The 23,228-nt window shown below is 41.3% G+C and overlaps 2 protein-coding genes across 7 annotated transcripts in view; one reads left to right on the forward strand and one right to left on the reverse strand.

The window, feature by feature from the left end:
- usp24 (ubiquitin specific peptidase 24) overlaps positions 1 to 23,228 on the reverse strand; it is an 82,428-nt gene that overhangs the window by 28,624 nt on the left and 30,576 nt on the right. For 4 of the 5 annotated variants that reach the window (XM_029499350.1, XM_029499349.1, XM_029499348.1 and 1 more), the window contains exon 1: positions 56 to 527. The exons of the other annotated variant lie outside the window; for it this stretch is intronic. In XM_029499350.1, coding sequence (XP_029355210.1) covers positions 56 to 334 — 279 coding nt within the window. In that variant the 5' untranslated portion in view covers positions 335 to 527. Of the gene's footprint in view, positions 1 to 55; positions 528 to 23,228 lie in introns of those variants that run through there. 5 annotated transcript variants of the gene reach the window in all.
- Positions 1,533 to 3,856, forward strand: bloc1s2 (biogenesis of lysosomal organelles complex-1, subunit 2). 2 transcript variants are annotated; one of them, XM_029499353.1, is made up of 5 exons: positions 1,533 to 1,746; positions 2,063 to 2,183; positions 2,371 to 2,486; positions 2,574 to 2,678; positions 3,124 to 3,856. In XM_029499353.1, exons 1-5 carry the CDS (start codon positions 1,581 to 1,583, stop codon positions 3,153 to 3,155), a joined length of 540 nt encoding a protein of 179 aa, XP_029355213.1. In that variant the 5' UTR covers positions 1,533 to 1,580; the 3' UTR covers positions 3,156 to 3,856. The 2 variants fall into 2 exon arrangements, with proteins under 2 accessions (XP_029355213.1, XP_029355212.1); XM_029499352.1 differs by having other exon boundaries at positions 1,536 to 1,746; positions 2,063 to 2,179; positions 2,367 to 2,486.

Consider the following 23,228-nt stretch of genomic DNA (forward strand, 5'->3'; position numbering starts at 1 on the left):
TAAATTAACATTAGCCATATTCTCCTCCCTCGCTCCGGTCGATGCTCGCTCTTACCTCGCTGTCTACCACATCGTGGTACGCGGGTGGGGGATCAAACCCTCCCGTCCCAGTCCGCCCGCTGTTTTCCCCGTCTCCGCTCGAGCCCAAACCGGGGGCAGGGCCGCTCTCCATCGGCTCGTATCCATACCCGAGTCCGGGGCTTTCGTTCGTCAGGAGCGCCACAGCCTCGTTGATGTCGTTCTTCGCTAAGCGGAGCGCTTTCCTTATCACGTCCGGGTCCGGGAAACCCATGCAGAGGAGCGTGGTGATGTGCTGCTCCTCTTCGGTCTCCATTTTTTGCGGTGTCTCTGTCTCTCCGGACTAGCAGTAACGGGGTGCTCGACACTGCCCTGTAGCTGTGCACGCCGCCATGTTTACAGTCCGCTGCTACTGGCCTGTCACGATCCGGCTTCGCCCTCAACAGCGCCGCCGACACAGGTGCGCTGCTGCCGCCTGCTGCCGCCTGCTGCCTGCCGGGAACTGCACGCTCGCTGCGGGAACGCGCACAGCCGAGCCGGGGGCAGTTTTACTGTAAAGGTTCACACTGTCATTTTCTCTTTCCTTTCAACATTAAAGCTATACGAAAGACCTAAGAGCACAAAGAGATTTGCAGTCTAATTCATGGAACTTCAACACTTTGATTGTAGTATGATAAATTACATTGGATGATTACATTGGATACATTGGACGATCAGTACACAGTTACAGCCCAGTCCACCTCCTGTTGTTTAGCTGAGCCAATTTAAATGGGTTAATACTGCAACTACTGGTTGCACAGTGGGTTCTAATATATTGCTGTATTAGCTCTTTGTGGCCTTTTTTCCTTCGAGTGTGCACATTGCTTGATATAATTTTTTGTTATACATCATTGTTGTTGTTGTTATTATTATTATTATTATTAATAAACCTTTTAACAACATTAACACATTTTTTAATTCGTTAACAAACGATCTTTACCGGTAGCATTGTATAAAATATCCCTATTTTACACAATACCTGTTTAAGAGATAGAGCACATGATTATAATGTGCATCATTCCGTAAAATTAATTCCATTGTGCTTTCACACTTTACATTTTTTTCTACAGCAAATTCTACCTTTAACCTTAAATGCGATCGTGGTTACTGTAGCAGTAGTGTAGATTTATTGTGAATGTATGCAGTCTAAAAACAATGAGGTCAATAAGTTCAAAACTCCATCATTCAGGCAAACGCCCATTTCAGTTTCAGTTTCATGTTGCTTGTAAAACATTTAAAAAACAAAACTACTTAAAAACATTGTGGACAGCCAGGCGACTTGAGCTGTATATTTTTCTCTTTACCTTTGCCCATTATGTATGTTTTTTACATCTTATTCTCTGTCATTTTTCTCCAATCTTAATTCTTTCATTCATTTCATTTTAAAGAAGCTAAAGTGAACGTAACCACAACCAATTCCCTACAATGTAAGGGTGTGGCCATGCGCGCGACTCTCTGCTGTCGGGTGAATGTCACGTGAACACTCGGCTCATGTGACAGGGGAGAATCAAAACAGGAACAAAATGGCTGCTACCGGAGACGACGCCACCGCAATGGAGAGCATCTCCAGGGCACCAGCGGCCTATTTAGCAGCTCCGATCCCGGGTTCAGGCTCCGGCGGCTTCGTGGACAGCTCGGAGGACACAACGGACAGCCAAGCGGCGGTTCCCAGGAAGCCCCACGGCAACAGTGAGGCGTGTTTCTTTACGGTTTCCGTAGTGTGTTGATGCTAGCGTACACGGAAATCAGTCTAGCTGTCTCTGAATAGTGGGTTAAAGTACTTCCCCAGTTTTGGAAATGCTCTTAAATTTGACCTTTGTTCACAAGTGCCATTCTCGGAGGAGGCATTCAGTTGTGATTGTTAATGTTGGATTGAAAGTCTATATATATATATATATATATATATATATATGTGTGTGTGTGTGTGTGTGTGTGTGTGTGTGTGTGTGTGTGTGTGTGTGTGTGTGTATTTTATATTGATCCTACTCCATGTGGTTGGCTTCAGGTGATGGTGGTGTGGAGACGGCAGAGGAGGCTGTGGAGCCTGCAGAGCCTGATATCAATGAGCTGTGCACTGATATGTTTGAAAAGATGGCCATCTTCCTGCAAGGAGAGCTCACAGGTATGTTTTTAATTCCCCAGACACACAGCACTCACCTCTGCTTTTCCTATCACATTCCTCCATGCAAACACAGCTACAATATAGAAAACTAAGTTGTATGGCTTGTTTTTAATTTCTCGTCTTGCTTCTTTACTCTCATTTCCCTGTTAACACTTTCTCTCACATGTTTTCTTCCTAAACGTTTCAGCCAGCTGTGAGGATTACCGCCTGCTGGAGAACATGAACAAGCTAACAAGTCTGAAGTACATGGAAATGAAGGACATCAGCATCAATATCAGCCGTAACCTGCAGGATCTCAACAACAAGTGTGAGTCTGATGCACAAAACACAGAAAAATTACATTGTTATATAGTCAATACCTTATTCTTGTTTTCTTTCCTGTGTTTTGCTTTAGATGCCAGTTTACAGCCCTACTTGGACCAAATAAATCAGATTGAGGAGCAAGTGTCTTCACTTGAGCAAGCTGCATATAAACTGGACGCATATTCCAAGAAGCTGGGTAAGAGATTCAAGAAGTCGATAAATTTAAAATAAATAATTTGTTCTTCCAAATAATATAATTACAATCATATTTACGTAAAGCTTTGAATGGCAGTCATGCTAAACTTAAATACATTTCTATATAATGTAAAATTCCACAGTACAAGACATAAATATTTACTGCTATTGTCTTGTCTTTTAACTAGACAGTTAGAGTATAATGTTTGCATTCTTTATGTGCTGGCCATCTAATTTAGTATGTGGAGTTTACAATAGTCAATAGTCCAGCTGCATTTATTGGCTCATATTAGAAAAGCATTAAGAAGTCCACCAGTAGATGGTGCTGCAATGCTGCAGATAATTCCATACCTAATTAGGGTTGTATTACTGTCTACAGAGATGACCTAATTGTGCTGCATTTGGACTTTATCTATCCCTCTAACTGACTTTTCTCATCTATACAGAGGCCAGATTCAAAAAATTGGAGAAGCGATGAGAAGAAAAGAAGAGGCAGCCAGGGAATTTTGGTGCCTACTCACTTTTTTCAGACTGCCTTGCCTTAGTACCTCTGCCAGCTGAACCAGGAGCATGCAGGCAGGATGTGAACTAAGAGTGAAAAAAGCAAACAGTTTCAGCCACTTTGACACATAGAATCAACCAGGGAGGAAGCAGCTGAAGGCACATGAATTAGCATTGCAGTGTTTGGCTTAGATTTAACCGTAGAATAAATTTTTTGGCAACACACATGTAGCTAAGATGTAAAAGAGTGTATGGTTTTTATATCCATGTTCTTTTGCTGATAATCTTGATTTCAGCCAAATTTCCCCATTCATCTGCACTAAACCTACTACTAAACAAAAATGGTACTTGTACTATTGAGCATATGACACTTGGGTCATACAAAGATAATTTATGTGATGAAGCATGCTTTGTTTTGATAGGGTCTCTGCCCTCACTCTGATCATATCTGGCAAGTCAGCTTCAACTGCAAAATTTGACCTAGTAATAGTATCACAGAGTTACATTAGGAAATTCAATTCTGTATTTTTAGAAATTGATGTGTGCACAGTGCAAAAGCACAATATTCTGTTAAAGCTATTGAGTTTATATGATGTATGAGTTGATGTATGATGTATGTTTAGAGTTTCTGACACTGAAAACAGGAGGATTTTTAAATACATCATGATGTGCACATCATTGCGTGACTTTCCCAAAGTGACTACTAACAGCAGATGGCAGACCTGCATCATGTTAAGCACATGAATCAATGTGCAGTTGATGTGTGTATATTATATATCCATGACCTGCTAAAGAAGGTTTTAGTTTCAGCCTCCTTGGATGAAGAAGAAACGGACAAAGTGAGACCGATGGAGGGAAACAGATGAAATCCATTCATGACAATTCAAAGAAGGTTAATGGGTGACTAAAGATGTGTGTGCTGGCCTATTCCTCCTTTGTTTCCTCCTTTTATATTGGATGTTACAGAGTTTCTCTTGACACAGGCAACAGATTATCTAAACTGATGGGACCCCTCTGCTGAGTGTGTGTTTGCATAAAATCTAATCTAAAGCAGGTTTCTGTCATTAGTCCAGTTGAGGCCCCAGCACAGAGGGAGCTCATTATTCATACTGTAACATTATTTACTGTTGCACTGTGATCCTTCCATCTCTTTCCCTACCTCTTTCCAGGACCCTTGGGCATTAATTCAGCTCCCCTCCCAGACTCTAAAGTCACGTCTATTAGATAATTTTGGGTTGTTTTTGTAAAGCTGAATGTGAGTGTGAGGAATCAGTCAAGCATATAGGAGAGGGTAAGATACTAATCACAGGTAAACTTATATTAATCAGTTCGGCAAGTACTGCAATAAGTTCATGCTGGAGCAGTATATCTTAGCTGTGGGAACTGATTATATTCTGTCTGAATTGCATCAGATGCCTCAAAAGGGGCATGGAAAGGGAAGGTAGATTGCTGATCCAAATCAATGGTATACTTCAGGTGGAACTCCACTGGTTAATTCGTTTGTGAAAAGAAATTATTGCGACCTGATAGCAACTGCATTTCATTATCTTCATTTTCCATGTGTGTCCAGCTGAGGCCTTCTAGGGAAGACACCCCCCTTCCCCTGTTTTCTCTGTTTATCTGCTGGAAGATGTAAAAGACCTTTAAAGTGAGATCTAACAGGGTTTTTTCTGGTTATTATGAATGATCTATTTTAAAACAACATATCCAATTGCTCAATCCACAGAAAATGTATAAAGCCTATACACACAAATTTAGATCAAGTCTGCAGCTTTGTGATGTCACAAGATAGCAATCAACACCCTACCAATCCCCAAGTCCAAACCACTTGGACCCACAATCCAAACTTGTAGTATTTGGTTTAGTTGTATTTACCTGAAAAACCTGCTCCATTTTCATTTAATCACTGAGAAAACAGTCTGCCAATCTCATTAACCTTATTTTGGAACATCAGAGAGAGGGCGTGTAGAACTTGACTGAGCTGGTTTTGGTTCTCAAAACTACTGGTCCAGTACAGATCTCTGAACTATGCTGAGTGTCAAACAAGTCATTTTTACACTCATAATTGCAATAACAGAGAAAACAGGCTGTCTCGGTGATTCTCAGAAATTTGCCTCTCTATTCTCTCCCAATCTTTTTTTCTGAGTCCTAGCCATAACTTCCCAGGGTTGAAATACACCACAAACAGCAAGGGACTTCTGCAGCCAATGAGCACCCTGCAAATATACCATGATCTTGCACGCTTCAACCCCTTACCATTGTGGACTGCTGTATACACATACAGCAAAGGCAGAGACAATGCATTAGAGACATGTGGTTGTATGCCATAGAATGCCCATTCAAATGTGTGTTACATTGGGATGATGGTGATTGAATTGCACGCACTGCAATTATGCCCTATAGATGCAATCAACTTAAAATAGTGATAAAATGGTCTAAGTAGTCTTATCTGCACAGAGGAATTATTTTAAGTTTAATATTTTCAAACGATAAGGCCACAATTTCATTTAGTCTGACAGACCTCAGGAGATTCTCAGAATTGTGAGTGAGAAACTATCAAACACATGTCCATCATCAGCTGTAGCAAAGGAGATGTTTTACCCATTAGCTTGAGATGTAGACTGAGCCATTTAACAATAACAAGGCACTGTGCCACACCACAGTGTTGTGTAACTGACAATCAAGCACGAAGTTTGGGAAAAACTTGCCCATGTTCATGAATGAGAGCGAACGAGGACACCCAAAAAGTCATTTTCAAACCACATTTGTTCTGTTTTTTCAGCCTTTCTCAAAGTTAGCATTTCACTTAGTTGAGCAATGTCAACAAATTTAGTAGTATTGTGAAATCTCTCTTCATCCCTATTGTGTTTCACTCACTTTCACACTCACAGGCACTGATGGGATACGCAGTTCTCCATAACTGCATTCTAAGATGTTTAATACCCTCCTAAGCCCCTATAAAGTAAGGGCATAGTAAAGAGAGTCAAATGGCCTGGGATGGATGGCAAAGACGTTCGTGTTTACATCCATTTCAAAGCAGCCAATAGATCTGGGAGGTATTTCAGTGCAAATATAAGCCACATGTGAGAACTGAGGGACTGAGTCCAAACTTCAACTACCTTCTACAAGTAGGACATGAACGCCACACAAGGTCAACTTTTGGCACCACAATCATTCACTTCACGCCGCTTCTCACACCTTCATCATACACTGTGCACACGTGTGATGATGCAAAGACACGAACAAAGTCTATCTGACCCCTTTGAAACCTAAACCCAAAAGTCCTTTTTTGGAACACTTTAACCAAGGCTAGATGAAAGCAATTTATTTCGATTATGGCTACATGTCCACACTTTCACTCTATTATTACAAACGTGAAATGAGACCAGATGGACTTGTGGCCTAAAACCATAGGTCCAGTGTTATTTTGAATGTGAAACAGAACACAGGAGACGGGAGTCCAGGTGACAGACTCTGGCTCCGGTCTCAGGTCCATCTCTGCTCCTGGGGAAGATATGATACAAGGACTGAGGATACTTTCTCTGTAGGAAGGCAGAAACAATGACACCCAAGAATGATCACGTGCAGTCCTGATTGAAATATGATATTAACTTAGTCTTGGTCTCCCTGTGTCCTGATGTTGTTTGTAATCTCATTTTGACTCGCTGAAGAATCTGATTTTCGAGTTTAATGTGTCTAAGAGCATATATAACCGGAGTCAGCATTTCTTAGGCCCCCCCATTAGAATCCCACTCAGACTCTTTGGCACCAGGGCCATCAGCGTCCTTTCATCTGTGTGCATTAAATCCAGTGACACTGGTCACAGCTGGGAGGATATTTCATATACAAAACATTTCAAATCTCCATCATAACAATAAGATGTCAAGGCTGTGTCCGGCACTTGAACACAGGATGACTTTCCTTTAGATTTTTGAAAAACAGGTCTAAAGCATGAAATCATGCAGTTATTAGCTTAAATGCTACATATGCATATTTGATGATATACTTTTCACAGCATTAGATGATACTTTTAAAGCTGCAGTAATAAATGTCTTTCTGTTTATTATGAGTTAACTCTGGGCAAATCTAAAAATGAGCAAAGAGGAGGGGCATGTATGTCACTTGTCCTTCAAAATGGCCATACAACTTATTCAAGACTTTAAGCTTGATTAAAATTTAAAATGATTAATTTTATAAATAACTCCACAGTGGTTATGAATGATGCAATGAGGGCTCTAGTGCTGCTGTAGTTAAACTTTTTAACATGCCTCAAGTTGTCATTTGAACAACTGAAGTTTTTTTGCTCTTACACTTTGGCCACATTTTTCAACCTTCAAAGTTATTACTTGGTGGAGACAAAAATGGAGCGAAAAGAAGAGGGGCATTATTGCTCCGCTTCTTTTTGGAGCGCAATGCTATCTCCCTCCATGTGAATTGCTCAAGTAGGAAAACAATATCACTGCAAAATACACAGACAGCCTTCACATGTCCATCATTATATCGACTGAGACATCTAGACAAACCTGTTTGAATAATAAAGGGGATTTATGGTGGGGACAGTGGCTTTCTTTAACAACTCACATCCTGTTTATTTGACATAAAATGACAGTAGTTCACTGCCAGCTCACAATTTAGAAGTTTCTTAAAAAAGGCTTCTGAGATATGTACAATGTGTGTGTGTTTTGGTGTTTTCCTTTCAGCAGATGTGCATTAGCTCATCCAAATGAGTAATAAGTGTCCAGAACCCATAAAAGGACAGAGGTGACTCATCTCAGTATGGGGGCCCTTGCTGTCCCATAATGAGACAAGCCATTTGGAGCCAGAAAACAACTTAACACCATCTTAGCTGTGTTCTCAGAAAATCCTGACCACAGAAATGCCTTGCAAACGTAAACATTGTACATTTATGATCGAGCTTTTGCTTGTACACCACAGAAAAAGCTGCTTATTACTGATAATGGTAATTTAATAGCACTATAATAGACTGGTCGACCACATTGCTTCTCCTGTTCCTCTTCTGTCAGAAAGCTGTATTTGTTTGTCTATGAAATCATCCAATGAGAAAATTAGACCTATTCTGAGCCAATTTAGCCATTTATTAGCTACAACATTTGTATATGTCCAGCTGTTATCCAGGCTCTTATAGCATTTTCTCATTTTCATTTAGCCCCTGGCATACATTAATTTGGAAGGAATCTATTATCATCACATCATCATAACTTTACCTGCCATTCCCTTACCATAATCCATCTGGACTTTCTGTAAAGCAATACATTTGATTATTTCCAACTGGGCTCCTCATTCAACAGGGGTGTGTGACTACTTCATGCCACTTATGGTAGATACCAGCATTGGGTCTACATGGAATCGTCTGATAATTACTTTTCAATATAACAATTTAGCTTTTGCTATTGTTGCCTACATATTAGCACATTGGCCAAGACCTATTTTCCTTTCAGTATTCCAATATAATGATGTCGCCGGTATGTCCCTGTTTTTCCATTTCGGGTACCTCTTTTTCCTCTATATTTCCGCTCAATTATAATAGTTCTTTTTTTTTTTTTTTTTTTTTTTTTTACATCTTGCTTATTATTTCATTTGTTGTCCAACCAATTCAAAGTTTTCCCTCTGTATCACTAAAATCGAGAGAACAACAAGACATGAAAATGTTCTGCTTTGTGTTACTCGTGAGTGCATGCAAGCACTGTGTGAGAGAAATTCAACAGAACATTGAATTAAGCATGCTGTTATTTCCTTCTGCTTACGGCAACATGAGCAGTGAGGGTGGGAGAAAGCCAAACGACAAACTAGGCTTTGAGGAGAGGCTTTTGATATGTATATATATATATTTTAGATTGAATAATTGAATCAAGTGAGCAGCTAAGTCAATTGGATGCTTTGTTTAATCATATATTACAACATAATTGCTTGAGCATTTGAATGATCTGGACCAAATAATCTGTAACTGTTGTGGTCTCTCTCTCCTACTTCCACTCTGTGTAGATGAGCTCTGGCCAGTTGTCCAAGCCAAGTGCACCAGCAGAGCAGAGTCAAGGTCAGCAGGCTGCAATAATATTTGCCATAATTACTCAGGGAACATAAACATGACTGCACCTGGCTCAGCTGGGCTACCTGGCCAGTTCTGCTGTGTGTGTTAGTCTGTAGCTGGTGGTGCTGCAGCAACTGTGTGCTCAGGTCGTAGCAGGGTTCGTCTTATTGTGCCAAAAATATCAGGTGATTCTTTTGTCTCCCTTTGTGATCTCCCACACCGAGTCTTCTCAATGTGTTTTTAATGATTTTGAAACTGAAGAGTCAACATCACGCAGAACGGTTGAAGTGGGAATACTAGATGACTGCGATGAAAAATGAATAAACAATATCAAGATCAAATTTGACTGTCATTGTCATCGTTTGACTAATTATTAAAGAATTCTTGCATTGTAAAGTAATTTTGAATCGTGATAGATTTCTGCCAGGATTCAAATTTCATGCATGTAATAATAATTTTCTTATATGTATATACAGTCCCAGTCAAAAGTTTGGAAAGTGTGTTCAAACTTGACTGATGAACTGTTTAAATAATGGAAGGATGGATAGTGTTTAAGTAAGTGTGTGCTACTTAAAAATCTTAAACTTTCTGTGAGTACCTGTTTTGGCACTGATGAACAAATTGATTGTTGTTTAGTCGAAAGAAAAAATGACTGGTTCAGGTCTGTCACTTTGTGCAACGGTCTCTTCAGTGACAACCTGAAAAATGTTAATGTGTATTGCGTACACATAGAGTTTTCCCACTTCTAATAAAAGTTTAAATGTCCAAAAATAGAAGATAAACATATCCCACAACCACAAGGCCTCTCCTTAGGCCTCTCCAAAGCACTGTTGTGAGCAAGCAGTGGATAGACAAGTTAAAGAAATGGATTTGTAATCAGCAAAATGTGAGGACATGCTCTTATGTCCATCAGCGATAGACAAATTTTTTTCTCTCTCCTGCAGTGTGTAGCTGTTTATTACACTTTACATCATCCCTCTGTTCCCCCCAAATCCTGATTATCCCATCAAGGCTGAGTCTCCCACTACATAGAGGAACTTTCAACAGTTAGAAAGAGTATGGCCATACAATTGGATCAATGAGAAAATGTTATTGACTCTGTCCTTGGTATTGTGTGTGTGTGTGTGTGTGTGTGTCGCCAGAAGCACTTTTGCAAATTGTATGTAACTGAATCTCCTTATTTACTCTTCAGACTTGGGCCCAGCTTAGCCTGACTAACTTAAGTTATTTTGCTGTCGATGACAGTGCCTTATTGTGATTTAGACTTTTGTGTATAGCTAACCAGCATGCAGAGTCCCTATTTGTTCTATGTGGAGTTTGAACAGGAAAGAAAAGCATCAGCATTGCCCTTACTGTAACAGTCCATCCAAATTGTTTTCCTAGTCGCCCCAAACGCTGTGAGGGGCGACTAAATGTTGAGTGGGGGAGGCATGATGGATGGCTTTACCCCCTCTGGTTCTGAGATTCATAAACTCTGTAACTGACCTAACCAACACCAGATGTGTGAGGTGTGTGTATGTATGTACTGTATGCATGCACATATGAGAGAAAGGGAGAGACGAGCTGCTATGATCATCGCCTCACATCAAGTGTGTCACAAACCCAAGAAGATTTTCACGCCTGTTTTAAAGTAGTTGGGTATCCACTCGTACTCTGAAAAAATTGTTTTGCATGAAAGAAGATACTAAAACTTGGACAGCTCGCTTTGCAATAGCTTGGTAGCCTATCTCAAACCCTACAGAACTCAAGTTTGGTTCGCAAACTTGAGACATTATCTCTGTAAAAGATTCAAATTTCCATCCCTGCCAAGAGCAAGACTTAAACTTTGCACAATGTATCCAGATTAAACATAAAACAAGAAGCTGACAGAGTCTGATCAGCTATTCTGCCCTGTTGCATTGCTTCACCATGCTTGCTTTATGTTTGTAAATACTGCAGAAATTTCATAATTTTGATTTTACCATAACTTATATTGTATTCTATTCTATTTATGGCTATCATTGCTACCCACTGCTGTGTTTAAATGCTAAGGAAAAGGGTTGGTTGTTTAGTAAACAATTCCTGAAAATACAGCTGTGTTCCATTTGGATCAAATCATGCTCTAATTAATCTGTGGCTCATGTGAGAAACCAGACTCAAACCAATGACATTATAATAATTTCCAGGTTAATATTTGCCAGTGAGAAAACTGCAACACCAGCACATTATTTGACTGTGCGTACCCAGAGGGAATTTACATAATGTTACAAAACTTATGGCTGGCTTTTGGTTGTATCGGGGCGAGTAATCAAGATATCCCTCAGAAGGAAAAAAACGAGGATACATAACATCCTTGTGATTCTAATATCAGTATACGGAGACGAGGAAATGGCTATTCTGAGAGCAATGTGACAGACCTTGACTGTGTTTATTTCGTGGCTTATGTGTGTGTGTGAAAATGAGAAGGTGTATGTGTGAGACTGCTGCATAGGCGTGTCCGTCATGCCACCAGTGACCCTCAGACTCCCTCCTGTGCAACGTCATGTTACTTCCCCCCTTTGTTTCCTTGCTCAAGCTCAAGAGGATATTTCTAAAAATGTCTTTTTGTTTAAAGGTTCTCAACATCCCTGTGTTCTTTGTGTATATGTGAGCATCCGCATATGTTTGTACATTAGTGATACTGATATATGGTTGGTCCCAAAAACAGGAACTGTTGAGCTGCAAATGAGGATGCTGAAGGGTGTGTATTTTCCTCTCCAGTCTGTACCTATATACAGTCAAGGATCCTGTTTCATAACACACTCTAGATGTGGTGAGGTACAGATGGTGGGGACCTGCATGTCAGCACACACTTTATTCCAAGTGTCATACAAAGTCTGAAACATAACGTACCTCCCTGGCTGCAGGATTCATCTCTGTACAGAGTGACCTCTGGTCCTGACCGTAAAAGTGTTGGGGCAAACGCTGTGTCCTGAGGCAGCTTAGGACCTGCCAATTGTATTATAAGCCATGATGCAATACTCTTGGTAGGTCACCACGACTATTTTGAGGTGCTGCAGCACACTGTGTAATACTTTAATACTGAGAATACAATGGAATAACATTGTTCAACACTGTGGAACTGACGCTTTCGAAGCTGGCCTCACATATCTAGATCCTCTAAGTCCATATAAACACACGTGCACTTCTTTCAAATCAAAAGTGGCTTTTGTCCAGGTAAATTAGTCACATCCAGCACTTTCCAAGCTTTCCCCAATGTAGCTGAACAACAATACGAATCTGTAGTGGCTATTCAGAGGCCAAGGTATGGGATGTCCCTGGTGGAAGAGCTGATAAGACGACCTCAAACGACAAGTACCAGCACACACAGGACTCTGCCCAGAAGTGTGACTGCACTAAAAGGAAAGACGACAGTGATGGATCAAAAAAGAGACTTCATCTATGTTGTATGCAGCAGTATGTATATCTATAACTCCTGAACAATCAGTGTTGTGTATGAAGATGAGTGCTGTTCACTGAAGTAGATCTTTTTGATGTATGATGGACTGAAGCAAATCTGATTTGCAACTAAGACGAGGTGGAGGTACTGAAGAGAGAAGCCGCTTGCCAACTGTCAAATAACACCAGAAGCAAAAACAAAAAACAAAACAAAACTGTGCTTGATGGTGACATGCAAAGCTTTACACCACTCAGCATGGGCTGAGTGTGATGCCAATACAACTACACAGTTTCTGATGGCTCTTAGTTTACTCAGTGGACAAATTAGTGCAGATTGCAAATAAAAAGTGTCACACTTGGCTCTGAATTAACAGCGACATCAGTAAAGAATTTGAAACCACACACGATGAAGCAAGCGACCCATCTATCGAAACATCTGCAGGTAAATGACAACCGGATGAAATCCTTCGCAATGTGTCTTATATTTTAAAAGTAGTCTCTGTCTATGGTTGTCTTCTTCAAACTATTTCCCAACACTTTATTGTGTGTAGAGAATTTAGGTCATTTTTGAAATGGCAATGTCGCATCATTGCCATTTGATTGATGGAAAGGAGGAGGTTCTCTTGTGTGAATCTGTGCAATACATCCCAACACTGAACTAATTTATCGAGTTAGTCTTCATCTGCCATGTGCATTGTTCAAGCCGCACCAATCAATATCTTTATATCAGCAGTTGATTAAATGACAAAAAAGGCAAAGGTAGTGTCAAACCCACAGAGAACTTCTGCTGGAGTTTGTATCGCCTTTAATTCTATTTACAGTCACTTCCAGCTCGTTGTTTTGTTTTGGCTTTCTCATCACCAAATAGCCATAAAGCAAGGCATCGACCCACAAATGGTTTTACTGTAATCCATCAAAAATCCATCAAAAATCCTGTCACGGTCATTGGTCAGGGAAAATGGAATGGAATTTTTTTTTCCCCCACATTTTTTACATTTCACATGAATGTGTGACCATTTTCTGCCTTTTAGAAAATTTTAGGGCTGACTTTTAGGGCAGCATGGTGGCATAGTGGTTAGTGCTGTTGCGGGTTTCCCCCCCACCGTCCAAAGACATCAGGTTTGATTTGCCCGTAGGTCTGAGTGGTTGTTGGTCTCTGTCTCTGTGTGCTGGCCCAGTGATGGACTGGTGACCTCGCCCAGTGTGAGCTGGGATTGGCTCCGACACCTCCTGCGACCCAGAAATGCATGCGTGGTAAAAGATGATTGAATTGCTAATTCAGTGGTACTTCTCAGTATATTGTGAATGATGGTTTTTGTCATCTCCTGTCCTCTCTCACCCTTCCTCTACCTCTTCAGCCAGTCCTTTCCGTACACTCAACAGGGATCCTGTCTTGGATCTCATCTGGAAACTCTAACCCCCAGGAGCAGCTTCTTAAAGGGCATCACAGGCCGTTACTCTATTTACAGGCATGTGAGTATGTTTTCCGGTATCGCAGCTCTGAAATAGCTTTGTCAAAGAGACTGCCAGCAGCCAGGGAGGCACCAGACTGCGCTCTCACACGGATGTCCACCTCAACGCTGAGAGAAGGTCCCACAGATGACTCTTGCAGAGAGGGAAATTTCCATATGCTCAGAAATAGAGGATGAGAGGAAGGAGGTGGGACTGAGACAGTAGGAGAGGAAGAGGAGGAGGAAGCTGAAAATGAGGGGAAGTGAGAGGAGAGCTGAAGGGGCAAGATTTTTCTGTGTGGAGTCTTTGTGAGGTGGATAGGGATAACACTCCAACCTGCTTTGAAGAGAATCCTTAAGGGTTTGGAGCGCAGATGAAGGGGATGTGTCAGTGAGGGAAACAGTCTTTTTCATTGTGTGTTTGTTGTTTGAAGATGTGTTTATAAAGACAATCAAACCCATCACTGAGGTTGAACTGCACTTGGCATTTAAACTTCATAGTTAGAGCCCAGAGAAGCCCCAACCAGAAAACTGACTTCTTTATGAAACCATATGCTACCACCCACTGAACTCAGATCAGTTACTTGATACCCCCCACCTGGCCTCTTCTAGCCAGATAGAGCTGTTTTATTCCTTGGAAATGTGCTGTTTTACGCCCCCTGGTCCAAACTAAATACATTTCAAAAGCAGGACCTTGCACTCACATACTGATATGCACATGCACCATCACACTATTGACACACACAGTGAATGTTTGTGTGCCTGGCTGTGGATCATAGGCCACCAGTGCTGCTGCACTAACACAAGTCTTTGGAAAAAGCTGCATCCTGTGGGAGCTTTGAGTCAAGTCCATCCATCAACAGCGATGAGTTAACACTGAGCCTGAACCCAACTATACATCGAAAAAAAAGTCACAAGACATATTTGTACATAACAAACACAACCATGTGTGTGCACACACACACACACACACAAATATATAAAGCAACTGGCTACTATACCCCCAACTCCCATAAATGCACAGGGCCCCTGAGCTTTGATCATTCTTGGCCAACAAAGACAGACTAATGACTTAACAACAGAAACATGCGTTAACAACTTTTTTCACTTTTTTATATTACTTGCCAGGATCTGCAAGTCATCATGTGTTGTTTAAAGAAGAAGCACACGAACAGACCTCTTCAGCAAGACATTTTCTGTCCTCTGGTTTTCCCACTTGCAAAAGAATCTAGACATATTTATTTTTGATGAATTTCTGACTCTCGCAGCAGCAGGCCAGTGTTCAGTTTATTGTTTAAAATATGATAACATCCCAATAGTGGATTGGCACAAGATTAGCCAAAGCAAATTCTGACATTCCTTGGGACTTTTGGTTCTTTATAGTGCTACCATGAAACAGACATTCATTTTGATCATTTGAAATGTCATCTTTTTGATTTGATTTTAATTGGCTGATAAAATCATTTTTTGTAAATTCTTAGCCTGTTTTTTTATGGTATCAACTTCAAAAGTTTATTTCAAATTGATGAATGGTTAAGACGTAAAAGGACACGTGCGCTTGTGAATGTGAACGTCATTCTTTGTGATGGACTGGATGGGTGTGGTGAAAAGGGGGGTTGTTGCTGACTCTGGGGTCAGGAGTCTGACGTCACAGTCTTGTTGGTGGTTGACAGACAGGATTTCCCATCAGCAGCTTGTTTGCCTGGTGGCCTGTGTGTTTGGTGTTCGGGGTGGGTGAGATAGATGACCCCTGGCATTGATCACTCTGCCAGTGACCACCTGTTTGTTCTTGCACCGTTGCTGATGGATGATACATTACTTCAAATACTGCCTCTATGCTTCTATGTATTTTCTTCCTGTAACTCTCAGTGTAATCCACACTGAAGTCAGCAGGAGCAACACATGGTCAGACATGTGAGACGGAACTGAAGGCTGAGAGAAAGACTCCCCTCTATCTGGCTATGCATCCAAACACCAACCCCCATGGTACCAGGAGCTGTTCAGAGCTGTCACTCAGCATAGGCAGGGGTCCTCCATGCACGCAAAAACAGTCCCGTCTCCCCCCTCCTGTGCTTACACCACACACACCTGGTTTTGATTTGTGGAGTCAGAGGTGAGTCACAGATAGATCATTTCATAGGTCATACATGAGGCAGGCGCAGATAGTGGATGGCTGATACCTAAAAGAAAACACCCGCACCCGACCTCATAGCAGTTATTCTAACGCAGCCCTTTTGATTGACATTCCTCATTTGGCAAAGTCTTGGCATGTGTTTAGTCCTTACGCTTTCCTATCATCAGCTGATAAGAGATCTCCTGCTGAGGGGAGGGTTAGAAGAACTTGTTCGTAGAAATATTGCGGTACATTGTGTATCCTTGTGTTTCCTCACTGGTGACTAAAATGTCGGCTTTGATCACGTCCTGTTTGAGAGGTGTATCAGGGTTCGCATTTGGCAGTCAAATTAACATGTGACAACATGTGAATTCACACAGGCAGAAATCTTAAAATATCTCAGATTAATTATAGCTATTTGATAATGCCTTTGTTTTTTGGTTTTCGTTTGTTACATTCATTTGCAGTAAGTGCTGTTTTGTTGGCTGAAACTGACTGCAGCCTGACTGGGCCATGTTCATTCCCTAGTGTTTCAGGTTTCACATCTTAGGCTGAGTCAATCAGTTCTTGTCAGTGTGACCTCATAAAGAAAACACTGTTTCACATTCATCTCTGAATTCGGTTATGCAACTGCTATTGTTTTAGACCTACTCCCACTCGTTCTATTTTACTGTGTATTATTACAATTTTTATGTAACTCAACTTAGTAGGATTTTGGGATCAATCCTCAGGTCTCTTCAATGATTCAGCTCTGCTGGAACTCAATCACTGACTTGGTTTGCTCAGAAGGTCATTGGGGCACAGAGATTTTTCAAGATACTATAATTCTAATGAAGGGTCTGTTTGTGTTGAATCACGTGGGGCCCCACATATGCTTCCACAGCCGTATGTGTGCGTAAGCCAAGTTCAAACCTAACCCTTGAAACTGTGACATCAGATAAGGCCAAACTACATGTAAACAGATAGCCAGATGTGTGAGCATTTCAATTACATGTATAGTTACATGTTAACTGTTATAGATGAAAATCATGTCAAGTTTCATAGAACTCATCTAAAGAGTAAATTTTAAAAACTGTTGAGTGTGAGTTTAAACTGAAGCTCTCTTGTTCCATTTACACATTAGGTGGTTGGAATTCCCCCCTTTTTCAGCAATTCGGAGTGTAAATAATCGCTTCATGTGAAATTGCTTGAAGAGTTAATTCTGTCAGTGCAACTAAGCCGACGATCCAACATTGTCTTGGCTAAATATGAGGAGTTGAGAAATCAGCTACATTTCAGAATTTTTTCTCAAGCCCTCTTTTCCATTCTTGGCACAAGTATATGTGGCAACTTGTCATGTGCACATATGAGTAAATGTCTTCCATTACAAGCAGCCTTCAAATGTGCATCGTTATCCCCATATTTTGATGATATCACATCTTCCCTCTCTTGACTTGTCTTCAGGCAACATGCCACACACACCAAGTTTTTGGAAAAAAAACAAGCCTTTGCTTGTTGTAGTTACTTTGAACTTCTTGTTCTCCAGTATGCTTATTTGCTTCTTAGATGCCTTCTTTTCTTCTTTCTAAATGTCTTGAATGTGTATTGAAGATAGGAAATGTAACATGTGGGTGCTGTTCCACAGAGAAAACTGCAACCTATATCCTGTGTGGGCAGAACATGTGCAACTAATTACTTTTGCTGTTGGGTAATTTGTTAAGTGATAAACTTAATTATTTAAGTAATTGACTGCCCCCCCCCCCAAAAAAAAAAAACAAACAAAAAAACGAAAACAAAACAAACAAACAAACAAAAAAAAACTAATACTGTGTGAGTGCAACAAAGAAGAAACATCATATATGAAAACAGGCAGAAACATAACCATCCTGACACACTAACCTACTAACCTTTGACCTTCAGCTGGAGCCAGTGTCTGGCCCAAGTTGTTTTGACCTAATCACAACCTCATCCAGCAGTTTCCACGCTGCCCTCACTCTACTCTTAGGCCTCCCTATGGTGACAGGTCATATCTCATGCTTAAGTTCTCTTTATTTTACTTTTATCAGTCACCTGCAGGCATTATTACATGACAGTGTTATGTTACTGAGATGGAGGAACTACAGAGTCCATATGTACATGTGTGCTTATATGGAAATGTTTTGCTGTATTTCTAGGGCCCGAAAATCAGTTGGCCACCACACCATGGCTTTTTGAGGGAGCCAAGTTTGAATGGCTTTTTGAGGGTTAAGTACCCATGAATTTAGTAAAACAAGGATCTATGTGCATGTGTGCACCCAGTGGAGGGATGAATACATGGGAGATGAGTGTAAAGTAAATGAACAGCAGATGTGAGCTTTGCATGTCATGATTCACACTCTTGCCACTACTTGAGAATGTGTTTAATGTGCAAAGTAAGCATGTGTTAGTCCTGAGTGCAGGACATATATCAGAACAATCAAAGCGAGGAGATAGATGAAGGAAACAGAGAAGCTCCTTATGCCAAAAGTGGAGTGAATCATAGAAGAGAGGGAGAAAGTAGGAATGTTAGAAAGGGAAAAGAAAAGGGAAAACAGATGAGGATAGGAGGAGGCACGTGCTTAGTGGGGATGAGGATATGGAGGGCTAAAGCTGGTATCATCACCGGACACAGGTGTGTTTACATTACAAGGCAGTGTTTCTGTGGGATTAACACACTTAAGGCCCCACATCGCTCACAGTGCTAACCTGTGACTAGCTGACACCTCCACTGGGGCCTCTTAGTGAGAAAGTCCACAACTGCTGAACACTGGAGTAGTGGGTGATGACACTATAGCACTTTGATCAATTGCCATTTACAATTATAATGTTTTCAACCTAAATCACCCAAAAACTGTGAAATTCTCGTGTAGCTTATGAATATATAGATATATATATTTTTATTTTGGTTGCATGTACTGTATAGGGTGAGTGTGAGGGGTTCGTCTCAGTCTGTCTCTGTGTGTACCCCGCCCTCACCCAATGTGGGCTGGGATTGGCTCCAGCACCCCCTGCAACCCGGAAATGGATAAGCTGTCGAAAATGAGTATGTGTGTGTGTGCTTTCCTAAATCGGGACAAGACTACAGACTGATAAATGAAATTATCCTCATTTAGTCTTATGCGCTCCGGGTTGTTTACATATGGCTGGCTGGAGTTCAGCCCCTCTAAAACATTTGGATTTCTCTTTCTGGCTTTTTTGCTGATTAAGCAAACGGTAAATAATTATGATTAGCGAGCTGTAGAGCAGCATGTGGCTGGATTTTTCATTACCTGTGTGAGGAAAAATCCAGAGAGGCTACCTGTTTCCACTTGCTCTCAGACTTTATACTAAGTCAAGCTATTAAAGAGAAAGGCGGTAAAGAGAGAGAGAGAGAGAGAGAGACAAGGGGGCAATGAGTAAATGAGATTAATCTGTCATGCGGCAAAAATTTAGCTATCTCCTAATAATATGAATGTTATAATCTCAGTCACAAAACAGCTGTTCAATCAAAATAACATCCACAGCTGTTACTAACACTAACGTATCGACAGATGATACGTTACAACACGCTGCATTCCTTAAATTGTATGAGACAATCTGCGTCTCATCCAAATCTGATATAGTAATCGTTGCATCCCATAAGAACATGTGCTGTGGAGTTTTGCCTCTCCTACCCAACACAACTCTCTGTTGACAGTTACGTAATGAGGAGCTCCATGTACGCTTTGGTCCAAACAGTGGCTGCTGTGTTAGTCCTTTTGGGGGTTACACCGGGGTCGACTTTCACGCCCAGAGAGGCGCATTCATACTGCCGGATGTTTGCATACAGTCCGCTTGTGCACATGTATGTTGCGTCTACTATGCTGTGATGTGTGATATGTGTGAAAATCCCACTGACTTCGACACTATTCACTTCTTACTTAGTCATGTTGCAGTCGGTCTGGCCACCCTGTCAGATGTTGTGGTGTATCACGAGGTCATTACTGCTGCACTGGTTGGGGTTGACCTGGCCTGAACCTGGGAATGTACTGTACTCTTTCAAACTCACAAATAGCCTGAAGGCCGACTTCTTTCATTAGATACGTGCACACAAATGTTTTCACCCTGACACCATTGCGCACATGCAGACTCACTATTATTTATGCCTCTTTTAATTACAAACACATGTACACAAAGGTGTAAGCATGGAATTAAATGTTGATCTACTCATCTGCCCTTAACAGACAGACGCACACAAACACACACACACACACACACACAGGCTTCTGAGGCAGCAGGATATGGCCTCTCCAGGTCTAAAGTCTGTGTTGTTTTTCCTGGCACTCAACACAGCAAAGCCTGCTGGGGGATATGCTGCAGCTCAGTGGTCAAACAGAGTCCTATCCTTGGTACCAAAACATGCAAACACACATACACATACATGCAGGAGAGTTTTCGAACCCATCTTCATTTCTGAAATGTTGAAATAGAATCGGACACAGCATCTCATGTGCTTGTTGAGAATGAAACGGAAGGATACTGCGCAGCGACTCCACAAGGCTACCCAGGCTGTGTGGACTGTATGCCCTTGTGTGTTGGCAGAGGTTAATCCTGGTCCCTTTACCTCGGCTCTGCCTGATAGATAACTGCTTAATGGTAGGAAACATATGGACATTAGGACAATGGCCAGAGGCCAACAAAACCCTCTCTTTCTGCTTGCTTGGGGAAAAAGGAGGGACACTCCCATATAGCCCCCATAAGTACCCACCACACTGTATTACCATTACTGGCCCATAACTCTTCTGCTACTACTTTTTGTCTCAACATTCATTCACTGATACGTCAACATATTATATATGCGACACATCTTCCTTTCACGAACCGCCTGTTTCATCTTTTGCTTTAAACCTCCAACTTTCTTTCCTTTGACAGCCAGTCTGTCTCATGCTCTGCTTTGCCCCTACAACTTAGTTTGCGAGTTTAACTGTGGATGCCAGAAGTCTATCAGCGGCGAGAGTCTCACGGGACGTTCTGCCTTCCCATCGACTTCCACCACTGAATGTGTGTGTATATTAATGCCTTCAGATATGCATGGTATTTATGCACATGTTTATGTGTTTGGGCTGTAGTGCGAGTGCGGGTGAATGCTACAGCAGTTAAACTCTGCTTTCTGACTCAGGCAATTTGTTGCAATCCTTTCTATTTCAGCAGTACTACGAATCCAAATCCTCTTTGGATTTGGATTTGGACCCGCTACTATGTATACACATAACATGAAGACACCCCTGGGCCTGAGGGTGCTGTTTGGTTTCAATATACGCGGAGGTATAATGCTGTGTGTTCATTTTTCTATCAGAGTAATTTGCCTGGTTTCAGTTTAATGATCTCAGTCTTTTTCTTTTTTTTTTTTGGCTTGCTATTCTTTTACTATCCCCCTTCTGAAGCAGCTGCTGCACAAATATGCCCAGTTCAATTATGCTGCTCAAAATAATTAACACTTCACTGGAAAGAAAAAGCATCCCAGTCACTAATGACAAACCACAGTTTATTTCACATCCCACAGTTCTCATATGAAGTTTCTTTTTAAGTACTGGCAATGAAAAGTGTTGACAGAGACATTTGTGTATGCACTCTCTGATTATCCAGACATTATTTCTGCCTTTGAAGTATTGCCGTTGTGAAATATTCGTTTCTCTGAATTAGCAAAATCGATTAGTTTGCACAATCTGTATTTGTCAGCCTGTAGATAGAATGGTGGCGTGGGGGCCTGATGAGTCCTGAGGATATTACTTTGGCCGGTACTCATCAATGCAGCAACGGATACAAGCAAAACTATAAATTTCAACAGTGAGCAAGACACTCAGACATATGGCTGCTGTATACAATGTGTATTTATTTTCTCAAACTGATCATTCGATACTGTATACTATTACACACAGTAATATAACTCATCTGGCTTTAGATCTTCAACAATGTTACTCCACACACATCGAAGGAACCACATCTCTTCTATCTAACTGGCGCTCCATAGCGTCTAATATTGTTTTGTTCAACAAAGCAGCAACATAGCACACTATATACGTCTATGTGAATTTGATGCACGGCCATTAGATGGGTGACTATGACATGGACTGAATTTTATTTTTGGCCTTAAACTGAAACTAGCACATATGCAGTTATTTTGAGCTTTAACTTCTTCCCTTTGCTGTCAAACAGCACATGTTAACAAGTGTTCAGTGAGTTGAATAAAACTAATGCAACAGGACATGTGAGCAACTTCAACAATTCATAGCTAGCTTTCCTCCCTTTATTTCTTGGCCGAGATCATGCTACCTGAGTGAGTACTGAGATTAGCAGGTTACTTGGCATCCAGACTGAGTGCGGATCCTGAAAACAGACATATCAAGCTGAAGGAAGCCTTTGAAGTGCTCACTGTGGTTTGCAAATGATGAAAACTTTAATGGCAGAGATGAAGCCAACATAGAGAAAAACAAATGTGTGATTCATCTTGAAGGGCTCTAAAGTAATTGTTTCAGAATGCTTTGTCCTTCAGCCAATAAACTCAGGTTGAAAAGCTATAAAAGAGCCACAGTCTTTGCAGGGCAAACAAACAAGTGTGCAACATACACACTGTACATCATACAGATATGATCCCAACAACAAAACTGCTTCAATCCACCTTATACGTGTGCATTGTATGTGTGCATTTGTCGTATCTGTACACCTCTAAATTTGTTTCTGGGAGCTGTGGACGAGTCAGTGAGGCTGCAGTGTGTAAAGAGGCTCTTTTAATGACTAACAGGCCTGTGTAGCTTGTGGCCATCAAGAGAATGTTTATTTTGATGGATAAGCCAAGAGCGGCCAGCTGGTTTGAGTTGGGAACAATACTGGAGATTCAGCCTGCATATGGTTTTGATTTAGCGCCCCCCCCCCCCAACCCCCCACAGATTCTCAATCCCCTTTCTCCATCATCCTCCTCTTTCTCTCCACAGGCCACTGTTGCCTGTGTCTTAATTTCCTTGCTTTCCCTCTTATCCCTCACCTTATGATCGCTCTCTATTATTT

This window comes from Echeneis naucrates, chromosome 4 (genome assembly GCF_900963305.1).
Source record: "Echeneis naucrates chromosome 4, fEcheNa1.1, whole genome shotgun sequence".
Classification (NCBI taxonomy): domain Eukaryota; kingdom Metazoa; phylum Chordata; class Actinopteri; order Carangiformes; family Echeneidae; genus Echeneis; species Echeneis naucrates.

What these genes read in the sequence shown, in the direction of transcription:
- bloc1s2 (XM_029499353.1), top strand. Translation starts at nt 1,581, where the DNA reads ATGGCTGCTACCGGAGACGACGCCACCGCAATGGAGAGCATCTCCAGG. An exon ending in CAAGGAGAGCTCACAGGTAT is followed by an intron (nt 2,184 to 2,370) that starts GTTTTTAATTCC and finishes CGTTTCAGCCAG; the next exon opens with CTGTGAGGATTACCGCCTGC. An exon ending in GCAGGATCTCAACAACAAGT is followed by an intron (nt 2,487 to 2,573) that starts GTGAGTCTGATG and finishes GTTTTGCTTTAG; the next exon opens with ATGCCAGTTTACAGCCCTAC.